Source organism: Anomaloglossus baeobatrachus, chromosome 4, assembly GCF_048569485.1.
Source record: "Anomaloglossus baeobatrachus isolate aAnoBae1 chromosome 4, aAnoBae1.hap1, whole genome shotgun sequence".
NCBI classification, from domain to species: domain Eukaryota; kingdom Metazoa; phylum Chordata; class Amphibia; order Anura; family Aromobatidae; genus Anomaloglossus; species Anomaloglossus baeobatrachus.
Genome location: NC_134356.1, coordinates 229,836,034 through 229,851,765, shown reverse-complemented (window position 1 = coordinate 229,851,765; position 15,732 = coordinate 229,836,034). Strand labels below are relative to the sequence as shown.

The following is a 15,732-nucleotide window of genomic DNA, read 5'->3' as shown; positions in this document are numbered from 1 at the left end:
CCACTGAAGGGATAGGTGTGTGTGGGACTCAATTTTTGGAAAAAAGGGAGACTCCGCTTGGAGTAACCCTTGCTTACAGTGTTTTTAAAAATGATCTAAGATGAACAGAGCTGGGATCAGGAAAGACTTTGCTACTTACCCCGGTGTCATCCTGGGGACGTTTAAGGATGGCGTATTTTTGAATGTGCTTGATGCAAATCTACCTGTGAAGTGTACAACTGGGGCACAACTGCTGCCACTGAAGGGGTGTGTGTGTGTGTGTGGGGCACAATTTTTGGAAAAAAGGGAGACTCCGCTTGGAGTAACCTTGCGGTGTTTTACATGATTTTAGAAGGGCATGCCATGCCTATATCTGTGTCTCCGCCTCTTTTTCCTTGTCCAGCTCTTTTGTTTTCGCATGAGTATATGTCCTTGTCACTTTCCCATGTGTTTGTGTTGTGAGTTGTTTGTCACCTTTTGGACACCTTTTGAGGGTGTTTTCTAGGTGTTTTTATGTGTTTGTAATTGCCTCCCATTATTTCCTATGCGGTTTGACTGGTTCGCCGAACCGGTTCGCCCGTTGACGCGCTGACGTCAGGAGGCAGGAGATCGTCTCAGCGGGTAATGATCTCATCTCATCTCCTGACAGCAGCGCCCGTGATCCCCGCTGCTGCACGCACTGCTGAGTGTCAGTGTCTGCCTGCGCTGCAGGGTGACAAGCCGCTGATACTGCGGGCAGACACTGACACACTGCGGGCAGGCACTGACACTGCTGTGCTTGCAGCGGCGGGCCTGCAGCGGGACACAGACTGCACAGGCACCTGGAGGTCACACGGAAGTGCTTCTGTGCGGCGTCCAGGGAGTGTGACGTCTGTGTTTACTCTGCTCCGCCTCCTCTTCCTGGCATAATGACATCCCTCCCTGCAAAACCGCAGGGAGCGATGAGCATTACCGCAGGTAAATCGGGGGTATACCGCACATCATTTGCTACCTGCGGTATACCCCCGGAATTTCACGATTACATTAGTGAATGGAGTTAAATTCCGGGGGTATACCGCAGGTACCTGCGGAAAAGAAGTGACATGCACATTTTCTCAAGAAATTTTCTTGAGAAAAATCCACAAGAGCCACAGCCACACCATGGTCAACAAGTTGGTATGTATAACATTATATCATAGAAATGCATGGTGGGATGAAGGACCCATGCAGGTCGCAATTAATGTACATAGAAAGAAAAACTGCGACAACAACGCCCATATGTGAAAGTGATAATCTTTATTAAAAATAGGGAAGGTGAGTAGCTGCACAAATGCAAGTGAGATTACAGGTAACAGATGATCCAAAATCCTAGTATGTAATTAGCAATCAAATTTAAAGATAAACCATAAATATAAATAGATATAATGTCGTCCCATTAATACATTTAGTAGAGGGAACGGCACAACTCACCAACCAGGAGAAACTCACATCAGTCAGGTGTTAGGACAAGGGAGGGAGTGTACTGGCCTGCATAGAGTATATAGTTATTGCTAATTCATCAGGGACTCATGACGGTACATAAAGACCACAGAGGGCATAAAATTAAGCCACAATAACCTGCAAGGGAGTAATAGGTGGTGACAATACCTGGGAGGGAAGGACCTTGGAGCACACTGTGACCTGCGTTCGCCCGACGGCCGTTTTAGCTGTCCAAGCCTTCGTCAGGGGGAGTCGTTTGGCCCATGGAAGACTGATGTCTGTGCCTGGTGTGGTCAGGTGCTTTTGCAAGTTGTCTAACACGCAGACCATGCTAATTTGAAATTGTTTTGAAAGGTATGACATGACACTTGGGTGCCTCTCACCTCCCTTAATATGCCTGTAGTTGTGTGGCATTCATCTGGTTCCAGAGGGCATTGTTCACAATGAAGCAGTCATCAGTGTGTCATGTGGCCAAAGAGTGTCCACTTCTATGCCTTTCTGTGACTCTTCGAATCACTGCGTTGCAACCTGCTTACCACTTGTAAGCTCAGTGGCCACTTCCGTCTGAGAACATCCTGCTTCAAGCCTCGCAATGGTGAGGTAAAGATGATCAATTGTTAAGTGTCTCCTTGGCCTCATAATATCAAAATGTGAACAACATGATGAGGAGGACTGTTTAAATACGAATTCTAATTGAACCCCGAAATTTATTGGGCAATTCATGGCTCAAACACCTGCTATGAATTTTGACATTCAGCTCTTTGTTTGGAAACCGCAAGTTGTGTAAAAAGTACTGAAACCCTGAACAGTTGGACATGTGCATTCAAAAGTTTTGAGAAGGTCACATTAAGTGCACCTGAAAGGGTTAGAGAGCATTTTAGGATTATCCTAAAGTTTCACCTGAAAGCTAACCATCCCTAACTTTTTGTGAGTAGTGTAAATGGGAGTCAGTGCACAACTAATTTTGATTAACTCCATGTAAAGCTTACCAGTTCTAGTAGGACTTTCTTGGTTGCATTTTATAGCAAAAGCCATGGTTTGTAAACCACTTACAGCGCAGGAAAGGGATTTATTTTCAAAAGTAAGGAGAAGGGTAAAAAAACCCATAAAAAAACAAAACACCAGAGTGTAAGGGCGGCGTTACACGATACGATATATCGTGCGATCGCACCCTCCCCCGTCGTCTGTGCGTCACGGGCAATTCATTGCCCGTGTCGCACAAAGTCGTTAAACCCCCGTCACACGTACTTACCTCCCTAACGACATTGCTGTGGGCGGCGAACATCCTCTTCCTGAAGGGGGAGGGACGTTTGGCGTCACAGCGACGTCACACAGCGGCCACCCAATAGAAGCGGAGGGGCGGAGATGAGCAGGACGTCACATCCCGCCCACCTATTCCTTCCTCATTGTCGGTGGGACGCAGGTAAGCTGTGTTCGTCGTTGCCGGGGTGTCACACGTAGCGATGTGTGCTACCACAGGAACGACGAACAACCGGCGCGCAGAAGGAGGAACAACATTATGGAAATGAACGACGTGTCAACGAGCAAAGATAAGGTGAGTATTTTTGCTCGTTAACAGTCGTTCGGAGGTGTCACACGGTACGACATCTCTAACAATGCCGGATGTGCGTCACGAATTCCGTGACCCCCGATGACATATCGCACAATATATCGTACCGTGTAACGCTGCCCTTAGATATACAATGGATCACTGAAGTTGGTTAAAGAAGTGGCTTAAATATGGCACAACATTGACATTAAAAAATCTGCAGGAATTTCTTACAAATACAGTTTGTTGTCACATGCAATGCAAAATCTCCCATATTCTTCATATTTCTAACTTTTTTGAGGTGGTGTGGCAAGACAGACGTCTTTACTTACAAAGGAAAACATCCAAGCCTAGCTATCTTTTGCCAAAATCTATATTGTCTGCCAAAAGCATATGGGATATGTTTCTGGTCTGAAACCATGTTAGAACTTTTTTTTTTTTTTTCTCCAAAGGTATTTTGGTTCAAAGCCAGCACTGCATATAATCAAAAGAACACCATACCCACAGTATATTGTGGTGGAGGTAGCAGTATGCTATTTGACTGTTTTACAACAGCTGGACGTGGGGCTTTGGTCAAGGTGGGGGGGGTTTATGAACCGTTCCAAATAAGTCAGTTTTGCATTAAAATCTTCAGGCCTTTGCTAAAAGGCTGCCAATTAAGTGAAATTTCACCTTTCAGCATGACCGTGACCCAAGTATACCTCAAAATCAAGAAAACAATGACTGCCATAAAAAAAAAAAAAATCAAACGTTTTGGAACTTCCACTCCTCTCTGTATTGTTTGGCTCTATAGTTAGTTTAATGATCCCAGACGTTTTCAGCTGATTAATCAACTGTGACTTTTTAAAACGTTGCAAAATTTGGCACAACTTTACCCCTTTCGCCCCTGTTATTTAATGTAGGCTTTTGCCTAAAGTTGTATTAATGGTTAATGATAGGAAATAAGCGCCCCCCCCCCCCCCGTTTTTTTTTTTTTTTTTTTTTTTAATTTTTTAACTTTGCGCCAAATTGCTACCTCAAGACAAGCAGATGATGAATCCAGGCCTGTCTTTTGGCTTAGGCATATAATTTATTCCCTTATTTCCCCTTATTTTTATTTTTTTTCCCAGATGGGGCATTCATTATTCATTAGTCTCATTAGCCGTGAGCATTCAGAGAAATCTTGTACATTCTGCATATGGAGAAGGCTGAACATGGCAGTTATAATACAAGCGACAATCAGGCGGATATAGTCAAATTGTGTTTGTGTTATAAACTGAAGAGCTCCAGAATTGTGATTTAGATCTTTTTTTTTTTTTTATAGTGTCACAATGTTCAATGTTAAGGCTATTGAATAATTCTGTCTAATTTGATATTTAATTTTTTTTTTCCCTTTTAGAGCGATATATTTGCTATGGCGAGAAAACTCGAGCGGTGTTGGCAAAGTTGGCAAATCATGGGAAAAAGATGTTTCTCATTACAAACAGCCCCAGTAGCTTTGTGTAAGTGATTAGTGTGTCTGGTACTGAAATGAAGAAAAAGGAAACTACCACATTTGTGCTTTTTAAATATTATTTTTATTTATTTGTTTTCTTGATTTGGTGTTCACTACATGGAATAAGTAGTTGATTGCATCGAGCGATTATGCACATGGCAATACCAAATATATATATGAGTGTGTGTTTTTAATTATTTTTATTCTTCTACATTTTGCTACTTTCATTTATAGAAAAGTGGGTGACTGAAACATATGTAGATAGATTTCAGATTCATTTTTTTTTTTTTTTTTTTTTTTTTTTTTTACATCTGTAGTCCACAGAGGGGACTTGAACCTGTGCTCAATGCAATAGTACAGTATTGCAGTGTGTTGTGAAATTTGCTGGCTTCATATGACATCCACTCACTGGCTGGGTTTCATAGAAGAGAGAGATCTGACTTAGCCGGCAAAGAGGCCTTCTTAAGACCGCGATTGACATTGCAAGTGATCAAGACCCCATGATTGTGTTGCGCCCAGTGCCGATGGTGGTCAGAAGTATCTGCTGCTATGTTGAAGCCTTATTGATGCTGCTGTTATGCTTGACCACTGGCATTTCAGTAGTTGCTTAATGAGCACACCACTGCGTTACCTTTTATGGCAGCCTTGGCTAAAGGGTTAGGAGCCCAACAAATTGTGGCTGGATTTCACTTTTATTTCCCACTGTACACTAACAATATGGACACTACATACTTTAGACATACTAAAAGATTCTAGGTTGTGTACATGAAGGCAAGCTTCACACATCTCTTGTCCTGATAGCGTCCTCGGAAGTGTGAATCTGGCCTAAAATGTGCTAGCATGGGGAAAAATAATCCATTAGACTGTTAGCTACCAATATCAGTCCTCCTCCCTGGCGCACGTTTTTAATTTTACAAATATCTTTAGCAAAGGTTTAGTAACTTTTGTGTGTACATATTAAATCCTCTTGTATAATCTCTCTTCAGGGATAAGGGAATGAATTTCATTGTGGGGAAAGATTGGAGAGATCTTTTCGATGTTGTCATTGTTCAAGCTGATAAGCCAAATTTCTTCAATGACAAAAGAAGGTAACTTATTTATTTCTTACAGACTTTCTTCACATTTCACTTAGAAGTGAGGATATTATATTGAATTAGGAAGGTTTTGTCAGCAAACTAGTGTAACTGGCCCTAATATTATTTATTTATAATCCAAAGAGAAGCTCCAGCGATTTTTTTTTTTTTTTTTTTTTTTTTTTTTTTTTTTTTTTTGCGGAGTCCTCCTGTGCCTACTAGTTAGAACATTAATTTTATTGTACAGTTTAAATATCAATATAGCAAAATGACATGATAGGCTGGCACACACAACCATGAATTTTATTGATACTATTTTGGTGTAGATATGTTTTGATCTCATGTTATTAGTGTTTTTTGTTTTTGGGGTTTTTTTTTTTATTTTATTTTTAGTTTCTTGCTACGCCATTGGACTTTTTTACAGGCACAGTATCAAATATGAGTGGTGGTAACAGCAGCAGTTTAAAATAAATAAATAAATAAAAATTTCCTTTACCATCTCCCAATACAATCTCTTATTGTACCTGATATTTTTGTTTCATCAGCTTTCATGAAGCCAACTGTATAACTTACATTTGTACTAACAGGCGACAATTCCTATAAGCAAACTGTAATAAAAACCTTTTTTTTTTTTTTTTTTTTTTTTTATTACCCTGTAGACCATTCCGTAAGGTTACAAATCGAGGTGTTCTACTATGGGATAAAATTCACCAATTAGAAAAAGGCAAGATATACAAGCAGGTTTGTTTTGTAGCCTTCTTTTTTTAATTGTCGTTTTATGCAGGTTGCTATATATGATCTAGTAATGTCTTATTATTTTCTTCTATAGGGCAACCTATTTGAATTTTTGAAGCTCACTGGCTGGCGAGGATCAAAAGTGTTATACTTTGGTGACCATATATACAGTGATCTGGCAGTAAGACTCCTCTATTTTACTAAACTATATAAAGAGACCCAGTTCAGCATCTTCAAGATTCTGTCCTGTTTGGATAATAAATGCCATAATTTGCTTTTCACTTACATGTAACACCATTTTTATCATGGGTCGTTAAGGAATGTATGATAGCCAGCTTCATACACTGCAAATACCAGCGATATTGCATATTTGCCATCTGTATGGGTGCAGCAACCAGAGTTTGCTCCTGTAGCTGCAGTTGAACTATTTGAATGTTGCTGTCAATCTCCTGAAAGCGCCATTGAAATGAATTCTTTGCTGGTTCATGCATGTACCAACTCACATTGGCCCTTTCGTGATATGGTAATGGGGAACTGATTGGGTACAGTGACAGCTGGGGGTCTGCTGGAGACCCTGTATTTGCCATGTGAATTCTCCTGTGAGGCTCAGGCACAGACTTCTCTTCATATGAGAACCTGGATACAATATTAATACATTTCTTTATCGTTCCTTATGGGAGACCCAAACCATGGGTGTATAGCTTCTGCCTCCGGAGGACACACAAAGTACTACACTCAAACGTGTAGCTCCTCCCTCCGGGCTATATACACCCCCTGGATGACAATCTACCCAGTTCAATGCTTTGTGTTCCAGGAGGATCACACACACTTTCATTTTCTGATATTTTTTTCATTTTTATTTTAATTTTAAAGATTTGGAAGAAAAGCGGGTCCAGTCTGAACTCCCGGCATGTCCCTTCACACCCCACTCTGTCGGCGGTGCTGTTAAGGTTGACTTATAAGGCTGGAGCCTTCACATGCCGCGCTCCTTCACATCCTCTAAGAGGCTCTGGGTTGAAGTGGGAGCCTCCACGGTCCTCTCTGCTTGCAGAAGACCGGTCTCCATCCGCAGCCCTGTCTGGTTCCTGCTGGAAGGAGCATTTACCCCCCTCTCCAGGGACATGGCCCTGCATCTCAAAAGCTAAGTATTGAGACGTTTTTCAGGGGTCCCGGGTACTTTTATTAGGGGGACAGTATGTGGTTTAGCGTTACTGTAAATTCCGGCCGGTTCTGGGGATTTCCCCTGAGAACCGCGCCGAAGGTGCCTGCTCGTCGGCCGCATTTTAAAATCTGGGCCCCGGCTTCAGTTTGGGCCTAGTTTCGGTTTTGGCTTCTCTGCATGTTTTGCATACAGCGCCGCCCACCGCCCGACCAGCAGAGGGGAGGGCACTCCTCTCTGGGGAGATGTTCCCTCCCCTGTATATCTCCCTGTATCTCTCTGCCCTCCGTTTTTCCCGCTCTTGGGCTTATACACGCCCCCCCTCTTTCTCCCAGCGCCATTTTCTCAGCGTTCTTACACTGGAAGGCGCTGGATGCTGCAGCTGCATACTATTAGGAAGGCTGAGCTTCACAGGGGAGCGGTGGAATCCGGTGGGCACACAGAGAGCACGGGCTGGTAAGCCACAACCTCTGGTTGTGGACTTTTATTACACTCTCAGGCATTCTACAGGAGTGTATTCTGGCTGCAGAACTTCCTCCTCAGCAGCATGTCTGTCACTAGGAGCAAGGCTGCAAACATGTACGCTATATGCACTGCGTGTAAGCTCATTCTGCCAGAGCCAAGCACATACCCACATTGTGATGCCTGTGCTAACATGGTTGTGTCTCAGCCTGGAGCCTCCGCAGGGGTCCCTCCGGCTGCTCCGGCCCCGGTGGCTGAACCCCCGGCTTGGGTAGCATCCTTTTCACAAGCCATTTCCAAGTCTTTTGCCGACTCCATGGGGCAGCTGTCCCGGACACTGCTGTCCATGCATCAGCCCCCCTCTCAGGGTGTCTCTGCGGCTCCGAGCTCTGCAGAGCCCTCAGAGCATGTCCTAGGACCCCGTCCCCCTAAATGGAGACGCAGGGAACCTTCTCCTTCCTCGTCCCACGGCTCTGATTCACAAGCCGAGGTGCAGGGCGAGGAGGATTCGCTTACTGTGGGCTCAGACGCTGCCTCTATGTACCCCATTGACTTGTCTGAGGGTGATGCGGATGTTAATGACTTGATTGCGTCCATTAACTCCGTACTGAACCTCAACCCACAAGAGTCAGAGGAACAGCCCTCTCTGGTAGAGGTACACCAGTTTACCTCTCCTAAGAAACCTAGGAGTATGTTTTTTAACCACTCCAGCTTTCACACCACTGTTAACAAGCCCAGGGCCTGTCCTGACAAACGTTTTCCGAAGCGTAGTTCAGATGACCGTTTCCCTTTTCCACCGGAGGTGGTTAAGGACTGGGCCCAGTCCCCAAAGGTAGACCCTCCGTTGTCCAGAATCTCAGCCCGCACAGTCGTAGCTGTGGCTGACGGCACTTCTCTTAAGGATCCCACTGACCGCCAGGTTGACCTTCTGGCCAAGTCTGTATATGAGGCGGCAGGAGCCTCGTTCTCCCCGTCTTTTGCGGCAGTGTGGGCTCTTAAGGCAGTCTCTGCCTCTCTGGCGGAGATTCATTCCCTCTCCAGGGACTCTATTCCTGAGATGGATGCCTTAACTTCTCAAGCTTCGGCTTTTGCATCCTACGCCATGTCTGCCATCCTGGAGGCTTCTCACCGCACGGCGGTGGCCTCCGCTAACTCCCTCGCGATCCGCAGGATCTTGTGGCTTCGAGAGTGGAAAGCAGACGCTTCCTCTAAGAAGTACCTTGCGAGTCTCCCTTTTACTGGGTCCCGGCTGTTTGGGGAACAGCTGGATGACATAATTAAGGAAGCTACTGGCGGGAAGAGTACTTCCTTGCCACAAGCTAAAGCCAAGAAACCTGTCCAGGGCAGGAACCAATCGAGGTTTCGTTCCTTTCGTTCCTCTAACTGGTCATCCTCTAAGCCCTTGGCCTCGTCCACTACTGCAGCCAAAGATCGTAAATCCAACTGGCGCGCAAAGCCGCGTCCTCAAAAGACCGGAGGAGCCGCTGCCACTAAGGCAGCCTCCTCGTGACTATCTGGCCGCGCCAGCAACGTCCTTGGTCGGTGGCAGGCTCTCCCACTTTGGCGACGTGTGGTTGTAACACGTCTCCGATCAGTGGGTGCGGGATATCATCTCCCACGGCTACAGGATAGAATTTTCTTCCAGCCCGCCAAACAGATTTTTTCTGTCCACCCCCCCCTGCTCCAAAGCCGCCGCCTTCTCTCAGGCCGTGGCATCCCTGCAGGCCAACGGTGTAATTGTTCCGGTTCCCGCCCGGGAACGGTTCAGCGGTTTCTACTCAAACCTCTTTCTAGTCCCCAAAAAGGACGGTTCCTTCCCGACCCATCCTGGATCTCAAGCTTCTCAACAAGCATGTTCAGGTGCGGCACTTTCGCATGGAATCTCTGAGATCGGTCATTGCCTCAATGACCCAAGGAGATTTTCTGGCATCCATCGACATCAGAGATGCCTATCTGCATGTGCCTATTGCGGTCTCACACCAGCGTTGGCTACGCTTTGCGATCGGAGAGGAACATTTTCAATTCGTGGCTCTCCCCTTCGGCTTAGCCACGGCCCCTCGAGTATTCACCAAGGTCATGGCAGCAGTGTTTGCGGTCCTGCACCTCCAGGGGTTGGCAGTGATTCCTTACCTGGACGACCTTCTAGTCAAGGCCTCATCCAGTGCAGACTGCCAGCGGAGTGTCTCTCTCACTCTCTCCACGCTAGTTCAGTTCGGGTGGCTTGTCAATCTGCCCAAGTCCACTCTGATCCCGACCCAGGTGCTTTTGTACCTAGGGATGCAATTCGAGACTCTGCCGGCACTTGTCAAGTTGCCCTTAGTCAAACAGCAGTCCCTTCGTCTGGCGGTGCGCTCTCTGCTGAGGCACCGCCGTCATTCCATCAGACACCTCATGCAGGTGCTGGGTCAGATGGTGGCGTCCATGGAAGCAGATTCCCTTTGCTTCCTGTCCTGGTGTCGCTCTTCCGACCATGCTCCTTGGCCGTTCTCCTTCCCGACCGTCCTGTCTTTTCTACAGTCCGGTCTACAGCTAGGACTGTCCCTCAATTCCCTCAAGGGACAGGTGTCGGCTCTGTCGGTATTGTTCCAGCGGTGTATCGCCCGACTGGCTCAGGTGCGCACCTTCATGCAGGGCGCATCTCACATCATTCCTCCTTACCGGCGGCCCTTGGATCCCTGGGACCTTAATCTGGTCCTCACGGCCTTACAGAAACCCCCCTTTGAGCCTCTCAGGGAGGTTCCCTTGTTTCGACTTTCACAGAAAGTTGTTTTTCTAGTAGCCATAACTTCTCTCAGGAGAGTTTCTGATTTGGCTGCGCTCTCTTCGGAATCCCCCTTTTTGGTGTTTCACCAAGACAAGGTGGTTCTTCGTCCGTCTCCGGATTTTCTCCCTAAGGTGGTGTCTCCTTTCCACCTTAACCAGGACATTTCATTGCCTTCTCTTTGTCCGGCCCCTGTGCATCGCTTTGAAAAGGCGTTGCATACCTTGGATTTGGTGCGGGCGCTCCGAATCTATGTGTCACGCACCGCCGTTTTTAGGCGGTGCACCTCCCTTTTTGTGCTAACCACTGGTCAGCGCAAAGGTCTCGCTGCTTCTAAACCGACCCTAGCTCGTTGGATCAGGTCGGCTATCACCGATGCCTACCAGTGTTCTCAGGTGCCTCTCCCGCCAGGGATTAAGGCGCACTCGACCAGAGCTGTCGGTGCCTCCTGGGCTTTCAGGCACCAGGCTACGGCTCAGCAGGTTTGTCAGGCTGCCACGTGGTCCAGTCTGCACACTTTTTCGAAGCACTACCAAGTGCATGCTCATGCTTCGGCAGATGCGAGCTTGGGCAGACTCATACTTCAGGCGGCTGTCGCCCATTTGTGAAGTTAGGTTTTGCCTACTTCTCAGTTGGTTTATTCCCACCCATGGACTGCTTTGGAACGTCCCATGGTTTGGGTCTCCCATAAGGAACGATAAAGAAAAAGAGAATTTTGTTTACTTACCGTAAATTCTTTTTCTTATAGCTCCGACATGGGAGACCCAGCACCCTCCCTGTTGCCTGTTGGCAGTTTTTTTGTTCCGTGTGTTTCACCGGCTGTTGTTAGTAGTCAGAGTTACGGTTATTCCGAGTTTTACTCTATCTCTACTTATGGGTGGATGTCCTCCTTCAGCTTTTGCACTGAACTGGGTAGATTGTCATCCAGGGGGTGTATATAGCCCGGAGGGAGGAGCTACACGTTTGAGAGTAGTACTTTGTGTGTCCTCCGGAGGCAGAAGCTATACACCCATGGTTTGGGTCTCCCATGTCGGAACTATAAGAAAAAGAATTTACGGTAAGTAAACAAAATTCTCTTTTTTATTTATATAGCGCTAACATATTCTGTAGCCTGTAGCACTTTACTATTCAAAGGGGACATATACAGGAAATATCGGACATTACAGAATAACACAATTTAACAGATAGCAAGAGGAGTGAGGGCCCTCCTCACAAGCTTACAATCTATTAATTTCACTATATAATGCAATAATGTGATATTGCAGTACATAGTACAAATGAGACAAAAAAAATCCTGCAATTCAAAAAAAAAAAGTTGAATTTTTAAAGGGGTAAAAAGGGCAGAATTTAATATATAAAATAAGTCAGATTTAGCAAAACATAAAATTTGCCCATTTTTCAGTTGCAATAAATACAATAAAAAGGGATCAAAATGTTATATGTACCCCAAAATGATATTAATAGAAAGATTAGCTCAGTACCAAAAAACTAAGCCTCCGACAGTGCCATGGACAGAAAAATAAACTTATTATTCTCAGAAAATGGCGACACACTAAAAGTAAAGGCTGCTTTACACACAACGATATCGCTAGCGATCTCGTTAGCGATGTGACATGCCAGATCGCAGATACGATTTGCCGAGATCGCACATGTGACCGGCGCTATAAAAAAACAACCTATTTGCGATCTTAGCAATTCGTATCTGCGATCTGGTGTGTCACATCGCTAACGAGATCGCTAGCGATATCGTTGTGTGTAAAGCAGTCTTTAGATTCTCCAGTTTGATTACGGTGACACCAAACCTAAGGGGTACTTTGCACGTTGCGACATCGCTATTGCGATATCGTCGGGGGTCAAATCAAAAGTGACGCATATCCGGCGCCGGTAACGACATCGCAACGTATAAAACCTAGATGCGCCGATAAACGATCGCAAAAGCGTCGTAAATCGGTGATCTGTGTAGCGTCGGTCATTTTCATAATGTCGCACCAGTAGGAGATACGATGTTGTTCCTCGTTCCTGTGGCAGCACACATCGCTGTGTGTGAAGCCGCAGGAGCGAGTAACATCTCCTTACCTGCCTCCAACGGCTATGCGGAAGGAAGGAGGTGGGCGGGATGTTTACGTCCCGCTCATCTCTGTCCCTCCGCTTCTATTGGCCGCCTGCTGTGTGACATCGCTGTGACGCCGCACGACCCGCCCCCTTAGAAAGGAGGCGGGTCGCAGGGCAGGTAAGTGCGTGTGAAGCTGCCGTAGCGATAATGTTCGCTAAGGCATCTATCACAAGATATCGCATGTGCGACGGGGGCGGGGACTATTGCGCTCGGCATCGCTAGCATCGGCTAGCGATGTTGCATCGTGCAAAGTACCCCTAAGACTTATTTCTCTAGCTTACTCTATGGGGACGCCATAATTGCATTGACATGGAGAATCATTGCTAGATTTATTTTTTTACCACAGAATGAATGCTAGAAAAACGATGACAGAATTGATTTTTCTTTCAGTACTTCATCTGGTAAAAGGAATGGTGTCAATCAAAACTAACTCCTACCGCAAAAAAAGCAATCATATGACTGTCACCAGAAAAATGTAAAAAATTATGCTACATGGAAAGGGGAAAAGCTACAGCGCAAAAAAAGGAAAAATGCTTGAGTTTCCCTATTAACTTCCATTTATATCCGATACATGAGGTGAGCCTGTCCGAGTGTCTGACTGCTGGTTACAAGTACAGAGCACCTGAGCATGATAGTGCTCACTCATCACTAATCAGCATCTGACATATGACCTATTATTACATCAGATGGTAAGAAAGGGTTAAATATAATTTGGTTGATGGAAGTTCATCCAAAGCTTTCCTAATGAACTTTCTGCATTGTCCCTTATGCAAATTTCTTGTTACCGTTTATTGTTTCGCTTTTCTGAATTGTCCTATTCACTAAATAAGCCTTTGCCATAACTTTCTTGTCTTCTAGGACCTTACATTAAAGCATGGATGGAGAACAGGAGCCATTATTCCAGAGCTGAAATCAGAACTCACCATCATGAATACTTCTCAGTATATTCAGACTATGGCCTGGCTTCAGGGCTTAACTGGTTTACTTGAACGAATGCAGGTATGTGGAAAATATAATCGTGGTATTTACTTAGACTGCATGTGACCTCAGCAGGGCTAGTATGCAGGGACATTTATGGGAAATAAACCTATCCAATATAAATGTTGTGCACCCATTATTATCAGTTATTAACTCCAGTGATCTTTTTTTTTTTTTTTTTCTTTAACTTTTTATTTATGAAAAAAGATTTTTAAACATGTTTTACAGTGAAAAAGAAAACAATAGTATATGTAAAAGTAACATTTCCCAAGTATGCAGGTAGATACATTGTGTAAGGCTACTTTCACACATCCGGTTTGAGCACTGTGGCTCAATCCGGCTGTGCAAGCTATGCAAAGGATGCGGCGAAAACACCGCATCCTTTGCATAAGTTTTTACATGCGGCCCGTCCGTTTTTTTCCGGTTTCGGCATGCTACTGAGCATGCGCAGTGGAAGAAACCGCATGCGGCGGCCGGATGCGGTTTTTTCCGCATCGCGCCGCATCCGGCGTCCATATGCATGCATTGAAAAATGCGCCGCAGCGGCCGGATGCGGCGCGATGCGGTTTTTTTGCCGGAGCAAAAAATGTTGCAGGCAACGTTTCATCCGGCCGCGGCATCGGCTAAATCTGCCGCATGCGGCAAAAACCGGACCGACCGCAAGCCCATGCGGCACAATACGGCACTAATGTAAGTCTATGCAAAAAAACCCGCAACCGGCGGCAAAAAAAACGGTTGCGGTTTTTCTGCAGAGTGCCGTATTGTGCCACAGAGCTAATACCGGATGTGTGAAAGTAGCCTAATACACATATTAGAAATCAAATGAAGGGTGGGAAGCTTCGCATCACACATCAGACTCTGAAAGGGGAAGGAGATCAGCACTACATCTAATGGATCCCAAGATACGTGCTCGTCTCCCCTCAGTCTTGTAAATAACAGAAGTACCAACTATAGTAAATACCTATTCAGCCTTAAATCTGGAAAGTGTTTCCAAAATCATCCCATAGAGACCATGTCGCTATAAATCCATCCATTGTATTATGGAGCTGGGCTGTCAACCTTTCCATATTTCTAACATCCTTTATCCGAGCATATAGATCTGAGATAGACGGCGGGACCACCCTCTTCCAGAATAGTGATATTAGACATTTGGCGGCTGTGAGGATATGGAGAAAAAGCTTTAATTCAGGTTTGCTTAAAGACGGCAGGAGGGCATTTAATAAGTACACCACCGGGTCCCTACTCACACTTCTTCCTACTAATTTACCCATCAGGGACTCCACCTCCTCCCAGAAACCACTGATAGCTGGGCATGTCCAGAATATATTATATAAAGATGCTCCCCCGAGTCCACATCTCCAACATACATCTGGGTAGGTGCGGTTGAACTTATGCAGAAGCTCTGGAGTGTGGTACCATGTCATAAGGACCTTAACTTGATTCTCCTTGTAGAGAGTGCTGACTGAGGACCGAAATGTCTTAGCCCATATATCACCGACCAGAGTGCTTCTGATAGAGGTCGTCCGACCCAACCTTCCCATCTCTTCATAGATGTGTGTTTCACTGTATCTGGAGAATTCCCACTTATCAATATGTTGTAAATGGCTGAGATTAAACCTCTGGTCGAAGTGCGTCCCGAGCAGAGGGTCTCAAATGCCGAAGGGCGACGTACCATCATCTTCCCCATTATGTCTGAGACGAAATGCGTTATCTGTTGGTATGAAGAGTAGAGATGGAAAGGTAATTTGTACTGGTGTCGTAGGTCTGAAAATGGCTTTAATTTTAGCGTGACTGGATTAACTATATCACGGAAACAATAAAGGCTCGCCTTTGTCCACTGCCCCACTACCCCCTGGCTCATGCCCTCCGTCAAGTGTGGAGTAAACAGGAAAGGAGTCAACAGAGATGACTGCGTCGCCAGCTGGAACTTTATCCTACACTGCCACCAGAGTTCTCTTGTGAATGCCATTGGGCCCAGAAGGTCTCTAGCT

The 15,732-nt window shown here is 45.6% G+C and overlaps 1 protein-coding gene across 2 annotated transcripts in view; it reads left to right on the top strand.

The window, feature by feature from the left end:
• Positions 1-15,732, top strand: part of NT5DC3 (5'-nucleotidase domain containing 3) — a 95,320-nt gene that overhangs the window by 60,992 nt on the left and 18,596 nt on the right. For both annotated transcript variants that reach the window (XM_075344718.1, XM_075344717.1), the window contains exons 8-12: positions 4,365-4,467; positions 5,447-5,548; positions 6,193-6,274; positions 6,363-6,449; positions 13,622-13,762. In XM_075344718.1, the coding sequence (XP_075200833.1) occupies positions 4,365-4,467; positions 5,447-5,548; positions 6,193-6,274; positions 6,363-6,449; positions 13,622-13,762 (515 nt within the window). The remainder of the gene's footprint in view (positions 1-4,364; positions 4,468-5,446; positions 5,549-6,192; positions 6,275-6,362; positions 6,450-13,621; positions 13,763-15,732) is intronic.